At 39.0% G+C, this 20,440-nt stretch overlaps 1 protein-coding gene across 5 annotated transcripts in view; it reads right to left on the reverse strand.

The window, feature by feature from the left end:
• Nucleotides 1-1,251: 1,251 nt before the first annotated feature.
• Nucleotides 1,252-20,440, reverse strand: part of col4a6 (collagen, type IV, alpha 6) — a 133,837-nt gene continuing 114,648 nt past the window's right edge. For 3 of the 5 annotated variants that reach the window (XM_044341335.1, XM_044341330.1, XM_044341331.1), the window contains 25 exons: nt 20,285-20,329; nt 17,633-17,704; nt 16,962-17,069; nt 15,967-16,185; nt 14,948-15,106; nt 14,454-14,462; nt 10,756-10,926; nt 10,508-10,651; nt 10,247-10,369; nt 9,384-9,565; nt 9,233-9,296; nt 9,071-9,145; nt 8,410-8,517; nt 8,163-8,270; nt 7,995-8,066; nt 7,623-7,742; nt 7,409-7,525; nt 7,159-7,320; nt 6,898-6,996; nt 6,550-6,702; nt 5,950-6,066; nt 4,933-5,124; nt 4,417-4,588; nt 4,200-4,314; nt 1,252-3,777 (listed from right to left, as the gene is read on the reverse strand). In XM_044341335.1, coding sequence (XP_044197270.1) covers nt 3,517-3,777; nt 4,200-4,314; nt 4,417-4,588; nt 4,933-5,124; nt 5,950-6,066; nt 6,550-6,702; nt 6,898-6,996; nt 7,159-7,320; nt 7,409-7,525; nt 7,623-7,742; nt 7,995-8,066; nt 8,163-8,270; nt 8,410-8,517; nt 9,071-9,145; nt 9,233-9,296; nt 9,384-9,565; nt 10,247-10,369; nt 10,508-10,651; nt 10,756-10,926; nt 14,454-14,462; nt 14,948-15,106; nt 15,967-16,185; nt 16,962-17,069; nt 17,633-17,704; nt 20,285-20,329 — 3,167 coding nt within the window. In that variant the 3' untranslated portion in view covers nt 1,252-3,516. The remainder of the gene's footprint in view (nt 3,778-4,199; nt 4,315-4,416; nt 4,589-4,932; nt 5,125-5,949; nt 6,067-6,549; nt 6,703-6,897; nt 6,997-7,158; nt 7,321-7,408; nt 7,526-7,622; nt 7,743-7,994; nt 8,067-8,162; nt 8,271-8,409; nt 8,518-9,070; nt 9,146-9,232; nt 9,297-9,383; nt 9,566-10,246; nt 10,370-10,507; nt 10,652-10,755; nt 10,927-14,453; nt 14,463-14,947; nt 15,107-15,966; nt 16,186-16,961; nt 17,070-17,632; nt 17,705-20,284; nt 20,330-20,440) is intronic. The other 2 variants (XM_044341333.1, XM_044341332.1) reach the window with 2 other exon arrangements.

A 20,440-nucleotide genomic window follows, 5' to 3' on the forward strand; every position in this document is an offset into this window, starting at 1 on the left:
GTAAATGTTGTATTTCAGTTCACAACAGTGGTGGAAACACCAAAGTACATTTACTAAAGTACTGTACTTAAGTACAGTTTTGAGGTACTTGTACTTTACTTGAGTATTTCCATTTTATGCTACTTTATACTTCAACTTCACTATATTTCAGAGGGAACTATTGTACTTTCTACTCCGCTACATTTATCTGACAGCTTTGGTTACTTTTCAGATGAAGATTGTTAAAACTGAAACCAGTGGTTTCCAACCTTTTTGGCTTTTGACGTCTTACAAAAAGACAGTGTGTTGTCAGGGTCACATTTCAGATGTCTATGAGATGCTCTCCTTGGCAAACTTCCTGGTTACCTTATATCTAATAATTAACTATAGTTATAGTTCACACCGCACTATAGGTCCCAAAACTATTTGAAAATCAACATGTAAGCACTGAGCTTATAAACATTTTGCTTCACACAAGTGTAACAACTTGCAGAGGATAGTAAAGTTAGATGAGCTAGCCTTTAGCTGACATGGAGCAGTGTGAATGTGTGTTTTAATGAGCTTTAACTTTTATTTGCATATATTTTATTGCCTTAATATGTTTCATATTACGTGTTTGATTGCTTTTATATATTCATTTCATTGTTTCTTATATTTTACATGGCTTATCTGTTCATATTTGCTTTTTATATTTGCAGATTATGTTTATTGTTTGTTATCAGTGCTTCCTTGAAAAAGAGAGCTTGCTCTCAGTGGCCTACCCAGTATAAATAAAGGTTTGAATGAATGAATGAATGAATCACATTCTCACATTCTCTGTGAGGTATTAAAGTTTTGCAGGCTTCCATTCATTGTCTTCTACAGTACGAGATATCATGTCATAGGTTACTAAGGTAGGTTAAGGTTACTTATTAGGTTACTTACTTACTAAGATTACTTATCTGATATTTGATAGATGTTTGGTTGTAAACAAAAAGGTAGTTAAATAAAAAGGTATCAAGCTACAAGTTGTTAATGTTTTTAATATGGTTAAGCTAAGTAAACTACTAACTATCTAATGATCTCAAGCATTATCTTTACACTAACTTGAGCACAACAAAACACATGAAACCACATGTAACATTCTCAGTGAGGGTTACATGTACAAACAGAAGACATCAGAAACACCTGCTGGCACCATGAAAATATTGATTTCATCTTTGAATCCACTTCAAACGTTTCTCATTGTCTTGCGTATAATAATAAAAATAATTCTGCATTAGGAAACTCCAGTTATTTTTGAAACTTTATTTCAAAGTGTGTGAGCACAGAAATACACATTACATTAACAGACATGTAATTACCATTTTTTGTTATCGGTCCTCTTTGAGGAAAAACTGCATTTCTTTTCTGTCACTCCAGGCACTTACAGTATGTTGCTGCGTAAAAGATTTGTTGGTTTTGAAACATGGGGTAAAGACCAAACAGACGATAAAAACAGTTGTTATGTCTGCTAAATCAGAATGAATATATTTTCCATATAAAACATAATCCTAAAAAGGCATTTTTTTGTCATAATATTTAATGTACACATCATTATCTTCCCATTCCCTCCCATCTCAGTAAATAAAACCAGGGGATAGTATCGTGACTTAGGTCAAATAATTACAATCTAGATCACAAAACAACATATGCAGACAAAAAAAAAAAGAAAATAGAAAAGTAAAATGTGACATAGTAATAAAATCAGGGCTACCACCAGAGAGACAGAGCTATGTGCTAGACACAGTGGTCATAGTGGTTACATAATGGTCACCCAGTAGCTTTCACTGTCCAGGGATAATGAGAGAAGACTGATATTAACCAGTTTCACTCGTTTTCATATGTTTAAATGTATAAAAATGATAAATTCTGATAAATCATACCATGTATTTTCCTATTTCTGCAGCAGAGTATTCAGCAGTCACACTTAAGGCTGCAAAAATCTCAATTTAGAGGCAGAAAATAATAAGACTTCTTCCTATGTTTCATCCGAGGACAGTGAAATGACACAGAGACTGGAAAAAAAATCTAAATAAAACAAGGAGCTAACAGCATTTTTAGACTTTTGCTCTAACATACTTGCTGGGAAATACAGTAAGCACTATGTACAGCAACAATTAACAATCTATCAGGCAGCGTGTGTTGTGTTTGATTACTTCCTGTTGAAAATCTAGTGAAAATGAAGTGTTTTAATGGGATTTTAATAAAAGTATTTTGGTCACAATATAACAATGAAAGCCTGTGAAAGTGAAAATGGAGACATGTGCCCCCTTGAGTTGACTTGTTTATTGTTTTAACCCATTGTAGGAGTTCACATCAGTGCAATATATATATATATGTATATGTATGTATGAATGGGTGGCCTCATTCAAGTCATTCATCCCTGGAGTTAGCTTCTTTTTTTTTTTGGAGATTTTGTTTCAGCAATATTGAGGAAAAGTGCTGGTTTGCCTTTTTCATTCATTGCAAGCTGTTTAACAAGCGCGTAATGTTACATGTTGCCTTTCAAGTCGACTGTCAGGGTTTTTTGTAGCACCAAAGAGTCACATCGTGAAATGTACAGGGATCACAGGCGTGTAAAACATGTAAAATGTATAGTAAAGTTAAAGGACTGTACTGGTAATTTTGCATGTTTTGGCACAATAATGAAATCATGCATATATCATATTATCGAGGGGCATTTTGCAAAGTGAACTGAAGTATACATGAATGAGGTTAAATTACTGTCACAATCTAAAACAGTAAAGGGTATTTATGAGTTAATTTAACCTCATAAATGACAAATCAAATCATACAAAACATGCAAATTCACCAGTGCAGTAACTGCTGAGGGCACAGCTTTTAAGAAAAACATAAACTGTAACGTAAATGCAACAGAAGCAACGTTTTACGGTGGCCATTTCACTAAATATATCTGAATCAGGCGAGGTTAACATCCGCTTCAGTTAAATCAGTTCAGAAAAAGAATGTAACTAACTGTAGATTTTATTTACCTGTAAGATAAAACAAGCTTTTCAGTGTTGCTGCTATTTGATTTTGCTCTCTGAACTGACTCAGCTGACGCAGACGTCCATCCCTGATGATGTGTAAGCGGTGCAGTGCTATCCGAAGGGGTGGCACTCTCCGAGGTAGCCGAGAATGACTCTCGCCAAAACCGTAATGAGAAGAGACATAAAATAAACACAAAGAACATAAACAATAGCACCATTGTCAGTGATAATCTAGAGAAGAGCAATCACACCAGGGCCCTTCTCTTTCCATTTCCTCCCTCCTACTCTTTTTGCGTCTTTTTTTTTAATAAGCCATTCATTCCTAAAGGGGATCAAAAAAAAAGGGGGGGGGGCTGACGTTGCTCGACTCAATACTGAAACCACCAGTGAAGCAGGAGAGGGGCTCTTTTTCAGTCACATGTTCTTGTTTTCATAGATTTCTTTCCAACACCTCTCTTTCTTTTCTTTGAGGTGTTACTATATCACCTCCCGATGTTTCCCTCCCTCAATCCTTCACCTCCTCCTACTACAAGAACTTGCTGCAGACTTGGCAGCGGCTGACTTTGATGCGCTCCTGGCCTTCCTTCAGGGTCTCCTGCCCCGGTGAATAGAGGAACTCCTGGCTGGGTTCCACGGTGGTTAGCCAGAAGCTGTACTTATTGGCAAAGTAGTGGCAGGTGCCCTTGGCTCCGTTGCACTCGATGAACGGTGTAGCACGGAAATCTTCCAGGCAGGAGCCGGGAGACACCAGGGACTGACCGCCGCCCTCAGCGCCAGCTGCTGTGTGCTGTGTTGGACAGAGGGGGAAATATTCAAGAGAGTTAATGACTTATTTCATTCAACAATACCTTTCATGTTGCTGCTGCAGGAGAGCAAAATGTAGAACTTTAGATTTTAGAGCAAATGTAAAAGTCCTCAATTTATTTCCTGGCTGTTTTATAAGAATGCTTTATCAAATAGTGGACATTTTATTTGAAATTGATCTCTTCAGCTGCAGTTTCTACATTTATTAAAACAAAGAAAACTTCAAATGTGAGTTTTTAATCCTAGTTGGACCTGTCTAGCTGCCTAACTAAATGTTTGCACCTCATCAGCTGCCTCACAGTTACACTTTGTGTGTATATGCTGGTATTTGCTTGAAGTGCTGTATTCCTGAGAAATTTCAGTTTTATTTCTAGAGAGATCTAGAGTCTTTAGTTTATCACTTACCATGAGGAAGGAGTATCCTATCCAGAGACTCCTCCAGCCGGCGGGGCAGTTGGGAATGGTCGTGTCCTGACTGTGGACCGCTACAGCCTGAGATGGAGCCTCACACACTGAACACCTGGATGGAACAGGAAGTACACAAAAACAGACATTGGTCTTTTAATATTTCTTGTTTGGAGTCCCAGATGGCTGTTGGGAGTTCACTGAGCCAAAACAGTACCTGCTGATGTAAGGTTGTATCTGCCCCTCGGACACGGGCATCATGGGTATGGGTGCAGTTGTGGAGAGCCAGTAGGATTTGTCATTGCGGCTGGCGTAATAGCAGACCTCGTTGGGGGAGCAGTAGAGGAAGGGGATGGTGCTGAATCTGGGGAGGCAGGACCCTGGCTGACCTGGAGAGACAGACAGAGACAGAGAGAGAGAGAAGTTAAACGTAAACGAAGTAAAACTTTAAAAGACGAGATTTTGATCAGATGTTACTTTAAAAGTTCACTTTGTAGCCTCTACTTCTGCCAGTATTTAGGATGTTAAAATATTAGATATTTAACTTCTTTGCTTTTCTTTGCCTTACTGAAGGAGATGAGGAGACAGGATGGAGCTGTGCCAGACAGTTTCTAGTCTTATCATAGATTCAGCGGTTGCTACTGGTCACTTATCAAGGTTGATAAAGGAATACGACAAATTCACACTTCCATAATGACACACTGGCGACTGAACATTAAAAACTCTTCCATACCGAGGTCCTGGTTGTGTGCCTTCTCCTGTCCTTCCACGTACAGCAGGCTGTATCCCTCCCACAGCTGGGCCATGCCCAGAGGACACATGGGAACCTGGGAGTTCTGGCTGTGCTTCACCAAAGTGAAGCCGATATCGACGCTGCGGCCGACGCCGCCGGCAGGACCAGGACGACCGACTGCACCGGGGCGACCTGAGGAGGAAGAAACAAGTTGTGTAACAGCTGTTAGAGGGGCCAGTAGTGTTTTTCTTTTACATGTTAATGTAATAATAGTCCAGTACAATAATGGCGCGGGGAGATAAATGGCTTAAAAGATGGTTTTTAAGTGTTTTCAGAAGCTCTATTGTTGTTTTTAATGGTGATATACTGGATAGTAAATGTTACATTACAAACAGTGAATAAAATGAGTTGTGGTATCAAAATAGTTGAGTAAAAATAAAACATTTTTTTTGTTAATAGTCAACCAATGTCTAGGCTGCAAGAAATAAATAATGAATGACTTTCTAAAGATAAAACAGCATTTTAACCAAAATTAAAGCATCATTGGCATCCATTTTTTTTACAATTCACATCTTAGAAACAATTTTTAGGACATTTTTCTGTTGGATAAGTAATTAACCAACTAAATTACATTATTACATAATGTTTTACATTTGTCAAAATGTATTGCAAAGTCACTATAATTGGTTAAACATTTAGTAAAACTTTACATTAACAGGACATATGCAGTCAGACATATTTTTATTTAAGAACAATGTAATAACTAAGATTTCTTCCTCTATCAGTCACTATCAGTGTCATATTATAAAATAAAAATATTAAACTTTATAAAGTGATAATGACAAGTGTATATGTAATAGTTTGAGTCTATAATTAAATATAAACAGGTTTTATTATGTTTTCTATCAACTTTAGAGGAAAGCTGTGTCAATATTTGTTATTAGTTGCATTAAGATCTGAGACAAAATAGCTGTAAATAAGCTGAGAAAAACACAGACAGACACACAGACCGCTGACCTTGTTCTCCACTGGGTCCAGGGAAACCAGGGGGTCCGGCGTCACCAAGTGGTCCGGGCAGACCAACAGAGCCAGTCCTGCCCAGTTTACCCACAGCGCCAGGACGACCCTTAGGACCTGAAGCAGAGAGTATTTTACATAGATTTAACAGAGGCTAATTTACCAAAGACAGACACTTCTGTGTTTTATTAATGACTGTGCTGGGGTTCATCTACTGCATGTACTGAATGAAAAAACCAGTGTGTAGGTTTGTAACAAGCAGCAACTACCATGACGTGAGGCTGAATAGATGTGGAAGTCTCTTAAAGTGTAATGCCACTGATGGCCACTAGATGCTGGCTCCAATTGACTTCCATTCAAAAAGCATCAACTTCTCTCTAGAAATACTGTATCAATATATTTTTTCAGCAAGTCATTATGGTCTCAATTGTGAATTTGGACACTCTTATAAGTGTGCTAATATGATTTGAAGACTTATAGTGTCTGATTCTTAGAGGCAAATGTGATAGGATTTTTATACGCAATTATGAGAAATTAACATTTTTGGCATTATTCTTTAATAGTGTCCTCCACATGGCAAAGATTATTCAAAATACTCACCTGGACGTCCAGGCACTCCAGGCTGGCCGGGCCCTCCGGGGGTACCAGGAAGTCCGCTTTCACCGGGAATTCCCATGTCTCCGAATTTTTGCTCATAGGGTGGAAGTGGCAAATTAAGAACGATGCCGGGGGGACCCTTACCACCAGAAGGGCCTGGAGAGGAAGGGATAAGGAAAGAGAAGGATGGAAGAAAGGGGGAGATGGACAAGTTGAAGAATTGAAAGAAGAGAAGGAGGTATTAGAGAAATAAATGTGTTTGTTCATAATGGATCAAATAAGGTAGCAGTAAACTGCACTAATTTCCTGTACTGTCACGATCCACCTGTGGAAAGACTAAAGTCCTCTTACCTCTTAATCCCTTGGGTCCTTTGAGTCCATAGTAGCCAGAGTCACCAGGCAAACCTTTGAGACCAGTTCCTCCGCTGTAACCACTGTCACCTTGCTCTCCTGAAACGCAAAAATACAATATTATATTTCATCTTATTTTTTAGAGAATGTGTCTCTCTATTTTCTGCAAAACAAATAATTGATACTGTCTACAGGCAAAAGAGAAAACATTTGGGTTCATGTCATGTCTTTGTTTAAAGCCTGAATGACGATATACTTCACCTTTGAAACCAGGGCTGCCGGGGAGTCCGGAGCCTCCAGGGATTCCTGAATCTCCTTTCCTGCCGGGGGATCCTGGGAAGCCTGGGAGCCCATTGTCACCTCTGTCTCCCTGGGCTGTGCCTGGACCAGGTGGCCCTGGAGGACCTGTAGGACCACGGAAACCTAGAGAAGAAAGGAGACACAGGTTAGAGAAAGAAAGAAGTTGAGGAGAGGAAAGTAAAGGTAAGTGGGTTAGAGGAAATGTATTTACCATACTCTCCATCCAAACCAGGAAGGCCTGAGTCTCCCATAGGTCCGGGAATGTCTGAGCCCACAGTCTCACCAGGAGGTCCGGGCCGACCAGGGAACCCTGGGGATCCAGGAGCACCTGACACACACACACAAACACACACCGGCAGTGATTTGTTTGATTTTATTTCATGTTTATTCCATTAGTGCTTTCCTGTCTTTGGAGTATGTCTAACCTTGGTTTCCTCTCTCTCCCTTCGCTCCGGGGAAGCCAGGACCTCCACCGTAGGAGACACCTCTCTCTCCCTTCGCCCCAGGAAAACCAGGGGAACCTGGGGGACCTCCTCCACTCCCACCTGGAACCAAAGGCACCAAAACCTTACATCATTTCTAGAAATTATTTATAGAGGACAAAACTAACAGGCCATGAGTTCTTCTTCAACTTTCAACTGATCCTTATCTTACACAACTTTATAACAATGTTCAGGTTTTGTAAAATTTTAGGGTTCTTGCTTGAACAGTGCACAGTGACCTTCTTCATACTCGTCAGAAGGATAAAAACAGCTTTGGAAAATGCACTATTAGAATCTGGTATATGAAGTCATTACCTGGGGTTCCAGCGAGTCCTTTAGGTCCACCAAGGCCATTAAGTCCATCCAAACCAGGGGGTCCTGGCAAACCTGCAAAAAGCACAACAAAATGAATGTGTTTGTATGTATCCTTTGCTGTCATTTGTAAACAGAAAGTGGTCGTGCATTATTGTTTTTTTTCCTCACCTTTGGTTCCAGGTCCTCCAGAACTTCCAGGTAGGCCAGGAGGTCCATCTTGTCCTTTTCCTCCTGGGTAGCCGGGCAGACCCTTTGGTCCGGGGAAACCAGGGGAGCCTGCAGAGAGGATGAGGTAAGCATGTTAATTTCCTGACTGTGGCTTCCTCAGAATGTGACTCCCTCTGCTGATTTGACAGAAATGTGAGGGTTTTTCTTAAAATTCAGATGTTTGTCCTTGGAGCTTCGCCTGTCTCACCCATTATTCCAGGCCGTCCTGCTTCACCAGGAGCTCCCTTGGCTCCAGGGAAACCTGGACCTCCTGGAAAGCCGTTGTCACCAGGGGTGCCATCCCTGCCAGGGCCACCTGGAGAGAGACAATCAATCTGATAGGTAAGACATCTTTTTAGGATGTATCAGATGTTTTAAAACTTAAAGATAAATCAATGGAGACCACCCCTTTGCCAAAATGTTGGCAAAACATAGCAAGATAGTGATCTAGTTGGTTTTGTATGTTAACTCCACCTAACAAAAAACAATGAAAGGTAAGAAATTAGATTTTGAGAATCTGACACCCTTTGATACGGCCTTATACGATATCATATACAGTATGTTTCCAATATTGAAGAGGCATCTCCAACATTTCTGTGGAAATTGAACATACAGAAACTGAAATCCAAATGGAAAAAAGAGGAATAAAAACCATTAAAATGTAGTTGTATGTAATAAGATAAAAACAACAACACATAATAGCTGACACTAGTCTAGGCACACACTTTTTCACCATTTCTTGCTTTCTAAATAATGTTAAGAGCAGTTTAAAGGTACGATTCTTGGTCAGTCTACAGGAAACAGAACTATATTTGGGTAAGGTATGTGGTTTTTATCATGATCAAACACATTAGGTCATTATGTCTTACCTGGGTAGCCTGAATCTCCTTGCAAGCCTTTAGCTCCTGGACTTCCAGGATACACATAAGTGTCTCCGGGTATACCTGAGGAACAAAAATGAGTCAATGGATGGATTTATATGACTGAATGCATAGATTTTTTTGTGTGTGTGGTCTGTTATTTATACTCACCTTTGCCGCCAGGAAGACCAGATTCTCCAGGGCTGCCAGAGAAACCAGGTGCACCATCATCACCCTTAAAGAAACCATCAGAACTTGAAGCTCATTGTCTGAACTTACTGCATGAGTTTGTTTGTAAATGCGTGTATGTGTGTTTCCTTACCCTTGGTCCAGTCGTGCCGGGGAATCCCATGATTCCAGGTTCTCCCTTCTGTCCGGGATAGCCTGTACCTCCTGGTTGCCCAGGGTATCCAGGCTGTCCTGGCTGTCCTTTACTCTGCTCAGAGAAACCAGGAAGTCCAGGCAGACCCTGACGACCAGGTAGGCCTGGCAGACCTTTGTCACCTGTGAAAACGGACACAGAACAGTGGTTAGAGGTGAAACATGGAGGGAAAATCTTAATCAGCTCTTTGGAAAATGGTGGAAAGTACATTTACTCAAGTACTATACTTCAGTAGAATTTTGAGGTACTTTTACTTTTACTACTTCAATTTTGATGCTAATTTTCCTACAATACATTATTTGACAGCTATAATTACTAATTACTTACTAGATTTTACATATGAATCATATGATCAGTTTATACAATATGATGCATTGTTATAGATTACCCAGCCATGCATCAGTAATAACAATAGTAATAATCCAATGATAAATATGATAAATATAACACTCTAAATAGTGCTATTTTGCATGAGTACTTACTACTAATTCTTATGTAGTTTTATTTTAAGTAAGATTTTTACTTAAAATTTACTATTTTTATACACTGTAATGCTGCAACTCTTACTTTGCAATACTTCTTCAACCTAGTTCACAGTGAAACTACTGATCTATAATAAAACTCTTCTTTAGCAGTCTTATAATATAAATATGTAAAATTTGGCAAGATAAGAAAAACTTATAGCATGTATTTTAGTTTTTTGAGGTACTTTGTTCTCAACATCATGTTAAACATGTACAGTCTCTGTCTCTGCTGTCAAATGATGGTAAAATAATAAAAAAATAAACAGAAGTAAGTGTTACCTCTGGGTCCGGGGAAGCCAGGAAGGCCACTGCCTCCAGAGAAACCGGGGTCTCCTTTCTCCGCATAGCTTGCGGGATAAGAAGGACCAGGGGCACCGGGGAGGCCGGGGTATCCCCTCTCACCTACAGAAGAAAACACATGGATGTTAGTGTGACTCACAGGCTTCATCATCGTACTCTACTGGTATTGGTACATTGGACCATAGTGTTATCTTGTGTGTATCCTTGCGTCATCCAAAATCATGGCTCTGGACACTCTACCTTTCTGTCCAGGGTATCCTGGACTGCCAGGGACTCCATCTCTTCCTCCTCCTCCAGCAAGTCCTTTCCCTCCAGAAAACCCTGGGCTACCAGGACGACCTGGTAGTCCAGGGAAACCTATCAGTCCAACGAAACCTCTCTCACCTGTGTAAATAAACAGAGAATATAAATGGTATTAGACACTGTAAGGAGATGTTATCTACATAAGTGAGACACTGATGAGTAACAGAGCCGTAGCTGTAGCCTACCCTTCCTTCCTGGTATTCCTGGGATTCCCTCTCTGGTTCCTGGTCCTGGAGGTCCAGGTGGTCCTACTGGCCCTGATGAACCAGGGGTGCCGGGCAGTCCTGGGGCTCCCTTCCTACCAGATCGCCCTGGGAAACCTGGGCCTCCTCTTTCTCCCTTTCTACCAGGGAAACCTGGTGGTGGACAGATGGATGATGGGACAGATGATGGATGACGAGAAAGACAAAAAAAGAGAGAAATTCAGTCAGAGACAAATCATAATCTACATTTTTAATGGAAATGTTGGGAAAAACTACAGAAAAAAATGTAGTAACAGAAAATAATAATATGTACATGAATTTCAACAAATAATGAAAAACCAACAAATAGTGAGTAACAAACATATAATCTTACCTTTCTTTTAATAATATTTCAACTTACCTCCAACACAACAGTTTTTAGATAAAGACAAACAATTGATCGATTATTTGTAATCTGAATAAACACAACAATGCACACAATTTGGCGAAAAGCAGACAACAATGTAAACAAACATTGTTTGCCTTGGTTAGGCTGCAATTGCACTTTGATTGGAAATATCATTGAATGGATACAAGCATGATGTGGCTGATTTCAGATACATATGCAGGGAATTTAAATGTTCAAATATTTGCTAGATCAAATCAGCAACTCCCAAATAGAAATCCAAATTTCTTGCTCTCAGGCTTTTATTTAATTGCAAAATATATGCAAAATAAACTGAAAATTCAAGTGCAATTCCAGACTGAATTAACATGGTTAAACCACCTAAGGTTTGTTTGTAGCACACTAAAGTCTACTACTACATTCTTAAAAAGATGACCCACTTTCAACACCTTTGTTAGAAACCTAACATATTTGTCCAAATTGTTGCTAATCTGCACACCAGAGGGCTGTGTTGAAAATGACAAGTCCTTTTTAAGAGTGTAGAAAAAGCCTCTAAATCAATAAAAGCAGAGGCAAGATTGTTAAGTTGCGTTTGCACCAAGGAGCCTTTTTGTCACACAAGCCTACTGCAATTAATGCAATGATCAAATCTATAGTAGCACAGATTTGACTTGAACATGTAAATGAACTACGGGGGTTAGTGCTTGCTGCAAAAACAAAACCAAACATCAGCAGACACATTTCTTGAGAGAACTCTCTGTTTCTGAATGTCTCACATCTAAAATGTCCATCTCAAGCCATTAACTGACTTTTAAAAAGTAATTTTTATCAATACAACTAAGTGTGTCTTCCAGCAGGGTGTGATGAATCCATTTACTTTCTGTGTCATACTTTTATGTGTTTTAAAAACTTTTTTGAAGCAGGGGACTACTGTTTATCTTGAATTACAGTTGTATGCAAAATTTTGGGCACCCCTTGACAAATAACATATTTTGGTGATTTTTTAATTGAAAAGAGGTAAACTCTCTAGGATATGGAAAAAACATTAATGCATTGTTACTTTGTATGTCATAAATTGAACAAAAATAAAAAAATAAAAAAAACATCATTGTGGCACCCTAGGAGTTCCAAAGTCTCAGATTCTTTTTACAAGGTCTCAGACCTTAATCAGCACTTTAGGCCTGAGGCATGTCAACAATTGTCATTAGGAAATGTCAGCAGGTGCTAGTTTCAAAGCTTTACACATACTCTGACTCTTCAAACCGTGTGCGAACACCACAACCAGTCTCCACAGTGCAAAATGTAATTAAAAGATGACAGTTTAGGGGAACTGTGGAGGTCAAGATGAGATCTGGAAGATCAAGAAAACTCTGAGAGAGAACTGCTCGTATGGTGGTCACAAATGAAAACCCCCATTTGACTACAAAAAACCTGCAGGAAGATTTAACAGACTCAGGAGTGGTGGTGCAACGTTTCGCTGTGCAGCGATGCTCGCACACACAAGACCTTCATGGAAGAGTCAGTAGAAGAAAACCTTACATGTGTCCTCATTATAAAATCCAATGTCAGAAGTATACAACAAAACATCTACAGGGGCCTCAAACAAGTGCTGTGGACTGATGAAGTTAAAATAGAACTCAGCAAAGATATGTTTGGACAAAAAAAAGGAGCAGCATTTCATGAAAAGAACACCACTGTTAAGCATGGGGTTGGATCTATCATGCTTTGGGGTTGTGTTGCAGAAAACATTGCACCAGTGGAGGGAAGAATGGATTCCAGTAAATACCAGCAAATACTGGAAGCAAACATCCCACCGTCTGTTAAAAAAAAAGCTGAAGCTGAAAAGAGGATGGCTTCTACAACAGGATAACGATCCTAAACATACCTTGAAGTCCACCATGGACTACCTCAAGAGACGCAAGCTGAAGGTTTTGGAATCACGATCACAGTCCCCTGACTTTAACATAATTGAAAATCTGTGGGTAGATCTTAAAAGAGCTGTGCATGCAAGACAGCCCAAGAATATTGCAGAACTAGAAGCCTTTTGCAAGGAAGAATAGGAGAAAATCCCAAATACAAGAATTGAAAGACTTTTAGCTAGTAACAAAAAGCGTTTACAAGCTGTGATGCTTAAATTATTGTTTTATGTTCCATTTCCAAGAGAGGCTGTGTTTACATCTTTTCTATTAAAAAAACCCACCAAAATATGTTATTTGTCAAGGGGTGCTCAAACTTTTGCATACAACTGTACAGTTAAATACAGTTTTTGACTAAACATTATGATTGCAAGATTCATGAGTACTTACAACTACAACATGAGTTGGCGTAATGTTCTCTCTACCTTGTTTACACTCAGTTTATTCATCAGAAGGGAGTAAGCAACATTTTTTCCCCTAAGAAAAATAGGAATAATTTTTTGTTTACATTTCTGGGGCGGCTATTTATAGTATGGTTATAGCTGCAAAAAGGGAAAATTTTCTTTTAATTCTTTCCAAATTTAAGAGTCGGCTCCAAAAGGCTTTGCATTTACAGGCCATGCTGATGGAAAATCAAATGAGGAATAACCAATCGAGGTCACCAGGAAATGGTGTATGTGACTTAAGTAGTTTGTGGCCTAAAAATTGTTACTGTTCAAAGCCGACTCTTACTGTAAGTTTCTGATACTGGAGTTTTCCACAGGTGGATTAACACACCACCAAGAGTTAGTTTCAGCTATTAACTGCATGATAATGTCACTTTGACAAACAAATGACTTTGATGACTAAACAGTTCACTGTGATGGATTAATTTTTTAAGTGTCTGGAAGTAATTTATTTTAAGGATACTGCAATGAACTGATTGTCTGGCTGGAATTAGGGAAATTAATCTAATAATTTAACAACAATTTTAAGTTTTTTAAGTATATGATTTGTAGTAAAAGGACTGAAATATGTCCTTTAAGGAACATAACAGCACTTCCTTCAGAATAACTGATTCCAGAAAAAAATCAGAAACATTTTAACTGTATTTAAAAGTGTATTTTGAACTATTTTAACTGACCAAATTGACTTCTTCTGCACCTTTTTTCCAAAATAAATAAATACTGTCACACCCCAAGACTGACTCCAATATTAATCTAATTATGGACATGGACATTTTTTGCAGCAGATGAGAGATAGAAAGTAGGCAAACACTTTGATGGAGATGGCAGTTAAAGTGTTTGGCCCAATGTGTGTACAGCAGGAGGATGGAGGGATAGAAGCAAATGATGGAGCGGATGGGAGAATGGATGGATGGGGGAGAGAGAGTGTCTCACCTTGGCAGCCTATAGCGAATGACCCAACACCAAGAGGAAAAAGATGGAGGGATGAGAGGATGGATGGAGATGATGGTGGTGGTGGTGTGCAGAAAAGAGGGAAAGAAAAGGAGGAAGAAACACAAGACAAGGAGAAATACAAAACAGGAGAAGAGATTCTTTTGGGTGATGTTTAAATAAACAACAAGAACAAAACAGGCAACTGTGGCGTCTGATTCGTAAATGAAGAATTGTGAAAGAAATACAGAGAAAAAAGGGAGGAATGAACCAACACTGGTAAACGTGGATGGATAAGTGGTGTAAGGCAGCAGCCAAGATCAAATTAATCATGTTTCTTCTTCTTTTACTCCAAATCAGGCTACAAATCTCTCTATTTAAGATTTCTCAAATACAGAACATGGAGTCTAAAATGTCTAAAGTTCTACAAAATTAATCAGAAGTCTGGTTAGCCATGTGATAAAACACGGACACAGTTACTGAATCTTTTCCCTCACCTGGTGATCCGCTCAGTCCCTTGCTGCCAGGAGCTCCGGGTCGACCGGTAATGCCATTAGATGGCCGACCCGGAGGTCCAGGAAGGCCGGGACTACCGGGATAACCATCCACTCCACGCTCTCCTTTCAGTCCAGGAACACCGGAACGCCCGTCAAAACCTGATGGAGGAAGAAAGAAACGTGTTCACAGATATTACTACAACTGGTTTACTACTTCTACTACTACTACAACTAATAACACTGTTACTAAATACTACCACTACTACAACTGCTACTGTTACTAATAATTCTATTACTACTAAGATATTTCTACTACAACTACCACGACCACCACCACCAATACTACTCCTGCTAGTAGAACTACTACTGCTGCTGCTAAATGTTACTGTTAATAATAATCATCATGTTACAGCAAGATACTACTACTGTAAAAACTACTACTAATACTACTACTAACACCACCACAACAAATACAAATTTGCTACGAAACTGTACTACTACCACCACCATTATTGGCATTAAACTACTACTGCTGCTGCTACTGTTACTGCAACTACTACTGATACCACCATTGCTGCTATCACCACAACTGCAACCAATACTCCTGACATAACTTCTACTACTACAACAATATTTACTACTACCGCTGCTAACAATTCTACCACAAGATACTTCTGTTGCTAAGTACTGTACTAGCTACTGCTACTAGATACTACTGCTGCTATAACTAGAAGATACTGTTCCTATGATTGCTACATGCTAGTGCTACTAGTAGTAGGCTTCTACTACCACTACTACCACTTACAAATACTGTTGTTGCTACAACTGCTGATACTGCTATTGCTACTTTTACCACTACTGCTGGTATGATGAATGCTACTACTGCTACTTCCACTGGTGCTACAGCAGCTACTTCTACAACTGGTGCAACGTCTATTATTTCAACTAACTACTACAATTACTCTAACGACAATACTGCTACAGTTTTCAGTTTTACAATGACAGTCTTTCACACCCACCAGGTAATCCAGGCCCTCCTGGTGTCCCGGGCTGGCCCTTGTCTCCAGGGACTCCCGGAAAACCGTCTCGTCCTGGAGCTCCAGGTGTGGCTCCCACTACATCTCCAGGCTGACCTTTGGCTCCAGGACGCCCTGGAGCACCATCCTTTCCCCTTGCTCCGTCGAAACTGGATCCTGGACCACCTGGACCTCCAGGATCACCTCTTGGTCCAGGGAAACCTGCAGGGAGGAAGGGGTGGAGGAAATAGTAGAGTTGATTGAAGAGGTCTGGGATTGATCGAAGTCTAAATCACTTAATTTTTTGAATGGATCAGCAATAAAGCCTATTTAAAAATGAACTAAAAGACATGCCACTTTTTTTTTACTCCCTAAGCTACTCCACTACAATTTGGGATGAACAATGTGCATTTTTCCATGTCTTGCCTCAAATTCTATTCAGATATCTAGAAATTTAATCTCATATAGAGCAAATATGTCAGTGATTATCTCTGGCAGATGGCTGACTTTGTTTTTTCAACATTATCTTTACACTGTGACAGTGTTCCATCTATAAATTTCATCTAGAGGTAGCAGTTTTGCTTTAATTTAACTCTGATTGTGAAGGAAATTTTAATCCCAGCTGGATTAACATCTGCTGTTAATATCGTTCTGTAACAAGGCATCATAAAATGGTAACTTGATCACTTGTGGAAGATTTAAAGATTATCTTCAGCAAATAAAGCGACAGTTCAGATAATACAAACAACCTGATGATTAACTTAATAAATTAACATTTCCAAGTTGGAGAGATTTCTGCAAAAACAAAAACTTGCCCATGAGAAATACAAGCATTTCCTTCGCTTGTAAATATTTCTTTTTAGCCTTTTGCAGAAACAAAATGTAAACATACCTTTCAAACAGCTTGAATCTAGAGCCATTTACTGTTCATCACAGTAAATATTGGCCCTGATTCTACTCTAGATACCTGTGCAAAAAAAGCCACTCAGCAGGTTTACCTTGTGGCCCAGGCTGGCCTCCAAAGCCAGGGTCTCCTCTTTCTCCTTTGGCACCATCAAACCCTGGACGTCCAGAGCCTCCTGCGAAACCTGACTGACCTTTAGGACCTGACAGGTGTAGACAAGTACAGCTCCAATGATGACCATTTTTCAGTTTGACAGTTTGCAATGATGGAGGTTTTTTTTGAAAAATACTTTAGTAACCGGAGAAAAGTTTCATAAATAGTAGATTAATGTCTTCTTTTATTACAAACAGATGAAGAACTGTGTAGTGAGAATGAACAGTGATATCCTGAATAGTCAAAGGAAATAGTGACAACCACAGATAATACAACTTCGTCGTTTGAAAGCAATAATCATAAATACAAGCTTTAAAGTTGTAATGTAAAACTGCAGTGTTGTTGTGCACTTTGAATATTAATATGTATAAATATATAAAAACCAATAGTAATTGATCAGCTGAAAAAATGTTGGAGGCCTTGCACTTAAACTACAGTAAAAAATAATAAAAAATACATATAAAATTACACAATGTGCTCCAGTGCAGACAAAAACAATCTAAATCTTATTTTAGCACAAAAATATTTGAACCAGACAGATTTAATCAGTGAATCACATATACTATGCGCACAATGTCAAAAACAAACCATAAAACATCTTTTGACTTTTACCTGGTGGTCCAGGTAAACCGGGGTAACCGGGTGCTCCATCCTCACCAGGTATGGTGCAAGGTAACACTTGGCCTGGTAGCAGTCATATACAGGTTAGCACATACACTTTAATAGACATATACAGTGAACACATGGACTCACAATAGTAACATTAACTATTTCTACATTATATACAAGAGATAACTACACACTGCTCTTACTATGTGCCATCAGACCTGGCCCAAATAAAATTTACTCATGTGAGATTTGCAACATGGAACAAAAACTAAAAACTCAATTTTTGTATGAGGTTTTGAACATGTTAAATGCTGCTGTAGTTGTTTGAAAAATAGCATTTGGCCCAGGTCTGAATCACACATATAGTAAATACAAAGAAAAACAGAGTAATGTTGTTTCTAAACCAAAAGTTTTGAAAGAAAATAGCACTAAATGCCTTGAACAATTTTCCAGTAATGATAATAAAATACACAATATTCTGTAATGAACTCCATTGTGAATATCTCGCAATGTTGATTGTCTGTCGCCTCCATTCATGCCAATAACAGGCTTTCATTTAGGTTAATCTGATCATGAGAATTATTTTGTGTTGTACTGTAGGTCAAATGTCGTTAGTAGCAAATTCATCACAATGAAGAAAATTAGAAAAATTCAACTTTTTGTTGAGATTGTGTCTGGGGATCAATTCTACCATTTCCGCTGCCCCTCACCCCCCCTCAAAAAAAAAAAAAAAACCCCTCACTGGTTAAAAGCACTTAGCAGAGGCAGGGCTTGAAAACATGCGCCAGGTTTTAGCAGCTTTGATTGGAGGAAGAGGAGAGTACAAACAACTGCGGCTGTCCAATGATTATCGGACGAAACACCTGTCATGTTTTTCAAGAAGGTAGCATCGCTCTGAAGTACTTCAAATTCTGATAAAACCTCAAACTCGACTGTCAATCATCGACTGACTCGGCCAGAATGGAATCCCTGAGATGCAGGGAGCGAGAGGCTTCCATTGGCTTCGTCATGAACAAATGATTGATAGCGAGCCAATCGTTTTCAGAATGCAAAATACTTCATTTCCCAGAATTACCTGCTTTCCTGGAGTCTATCTAATACTGTCAGCTGCTGGTTAACTGAGCCATTATAGACTTCACTTAAAATATTTGGCTACAACAACAGAACATCCATCTGTCTTGATCCTCAGAGACGTTCCTCTGAATAACACTAACTACGTGTACAGACTGCAAACAAAAGATCAATCAGTCACTTAACTTTATTTCCATTGGCAGCTACTTCTTATAGATGTAAAAACATGCCCAGAGCTGAATTTTTCCATTATCATCCATCATTAGGTTTTCTCTCTTTGTTGTTTCTCTACTGAAGTGGTTTTATGATAGTGTTGTTGTGTAAATTCCATATGAATGATTGATTGCAGGCATAAATTCATTAATAAATAACTAAATTAATTCACTTCACAGCTTGTATTTGAAAGTTCACAGGAAAAAGAAGCTCTGAGAATGTTTGCATCCACTGTTTGGGTTGATGGCAAAGTTTTCACTCATAAATCATATTTTAGATTTTCTTAACCAGCTTCCTAGTATAATGAACATCAATTATCTACCGTGTTTATTTCACATGAGAAGTTTCTATATTTATGTCTTTTGCTTACTCTTCTCACTGGCTTTGTTTTAAAATATCTATCTGATGTATCTGATGACATTTGTTGGGCTGTTTGCTAACCGTGTTAGCAGGGTACAGGGTAGACAGTGCCTCACCAAAGCTAAAAAGAAATGTTGAGATTACATTAAAATTGTATCTATTGATAATTTCTTCATATTCATAATTCATTATTTTAGGTATTTATTTATGTATTTTTTTATTCATAATTTGTCTCAGGATTACACATACTCCAGCCCTCTGGCTAACTTCAATGAAGATAAAACAACTCAATCGTGCGGCTCTTCAAGACATTTTTTGTTGATTTATAGCCTAACTAATAGACTATATTTTATCAATCCATGCGTGATATGAACTTTGGCTGCTGTGTTAATTGAATGTAGACATACGTCACATTGATAGGTCACTGCCTACCCAGGCAAAGATTTCACTGAACATTACTGGTTTTTGAGTGTTAAGCTCTTTATATTTCTAAGTTTAACTTGCTTGTTTAGTCAGATATTTGATGGCATTTGGCATTTGAAACCAAACTTGTAGGTGTTTTGTTCTTCAGCTGGTAATTTTATCAAAAGAAAGGTAGCCAAAGAGAGTTTGTCTGCTCTAAACACAACATCTTCACACTGCATAGATAGTTTTTTTTAGCCAGAATACAGTGACCTGTTAAACAAGTTGCTTGCATCGTGAACACATGTGAGGAAAGTAAATAGCAATATCTGACTGACTGAATAAAGTTGGCCAAACCTCTTTGTTGCACTGTTTATTTCTAATCTAATGATGTCTCTGAGGTCATTTCCTGTTGGGCAGATTAGTGAGTTACACAAGTAAATCTTGCCTTCAGTTTTCTGCTCTACAACTTCTGCAAACAATAAGCTTTACTCGAGGGATGTTTTTTTTTTAAATCCACCAGTCGCTGGGCTGCTTGAAACTCAAAGCTACAAAATTCGGTCCCAGGCACGTTACTCTGGCTGGTGGATGAAAAAGTTAGTTACCCACCCGTTCCCTCTCCGGTGCCATTAACCCCTCCACAGCTGTTTTCACCTGGACAGATACACATGCACAAGGAAGGTCAGAGAGATGGAGGGATGAATGAATGGAGAGAGAGAGAGAGAGAGAGAGAGAGAGAGAGAGAGAGAGAGAGAGAGAGAGAGA

The sequence above is a fragment of the Thunnus albacares genome, chromosome 22 (assembly GCF_914725855.1).
Source record: "Thunnus albacares chromosome 22, fThuAlb1.1, whole genome shotgun sequence".
NCBI classification, from domain to species: Eukaryota; Metazoa; Chordata; class Actinopteri; order Scombriformes; family Scombridae; genus Thunnus; species Thunnus albacares.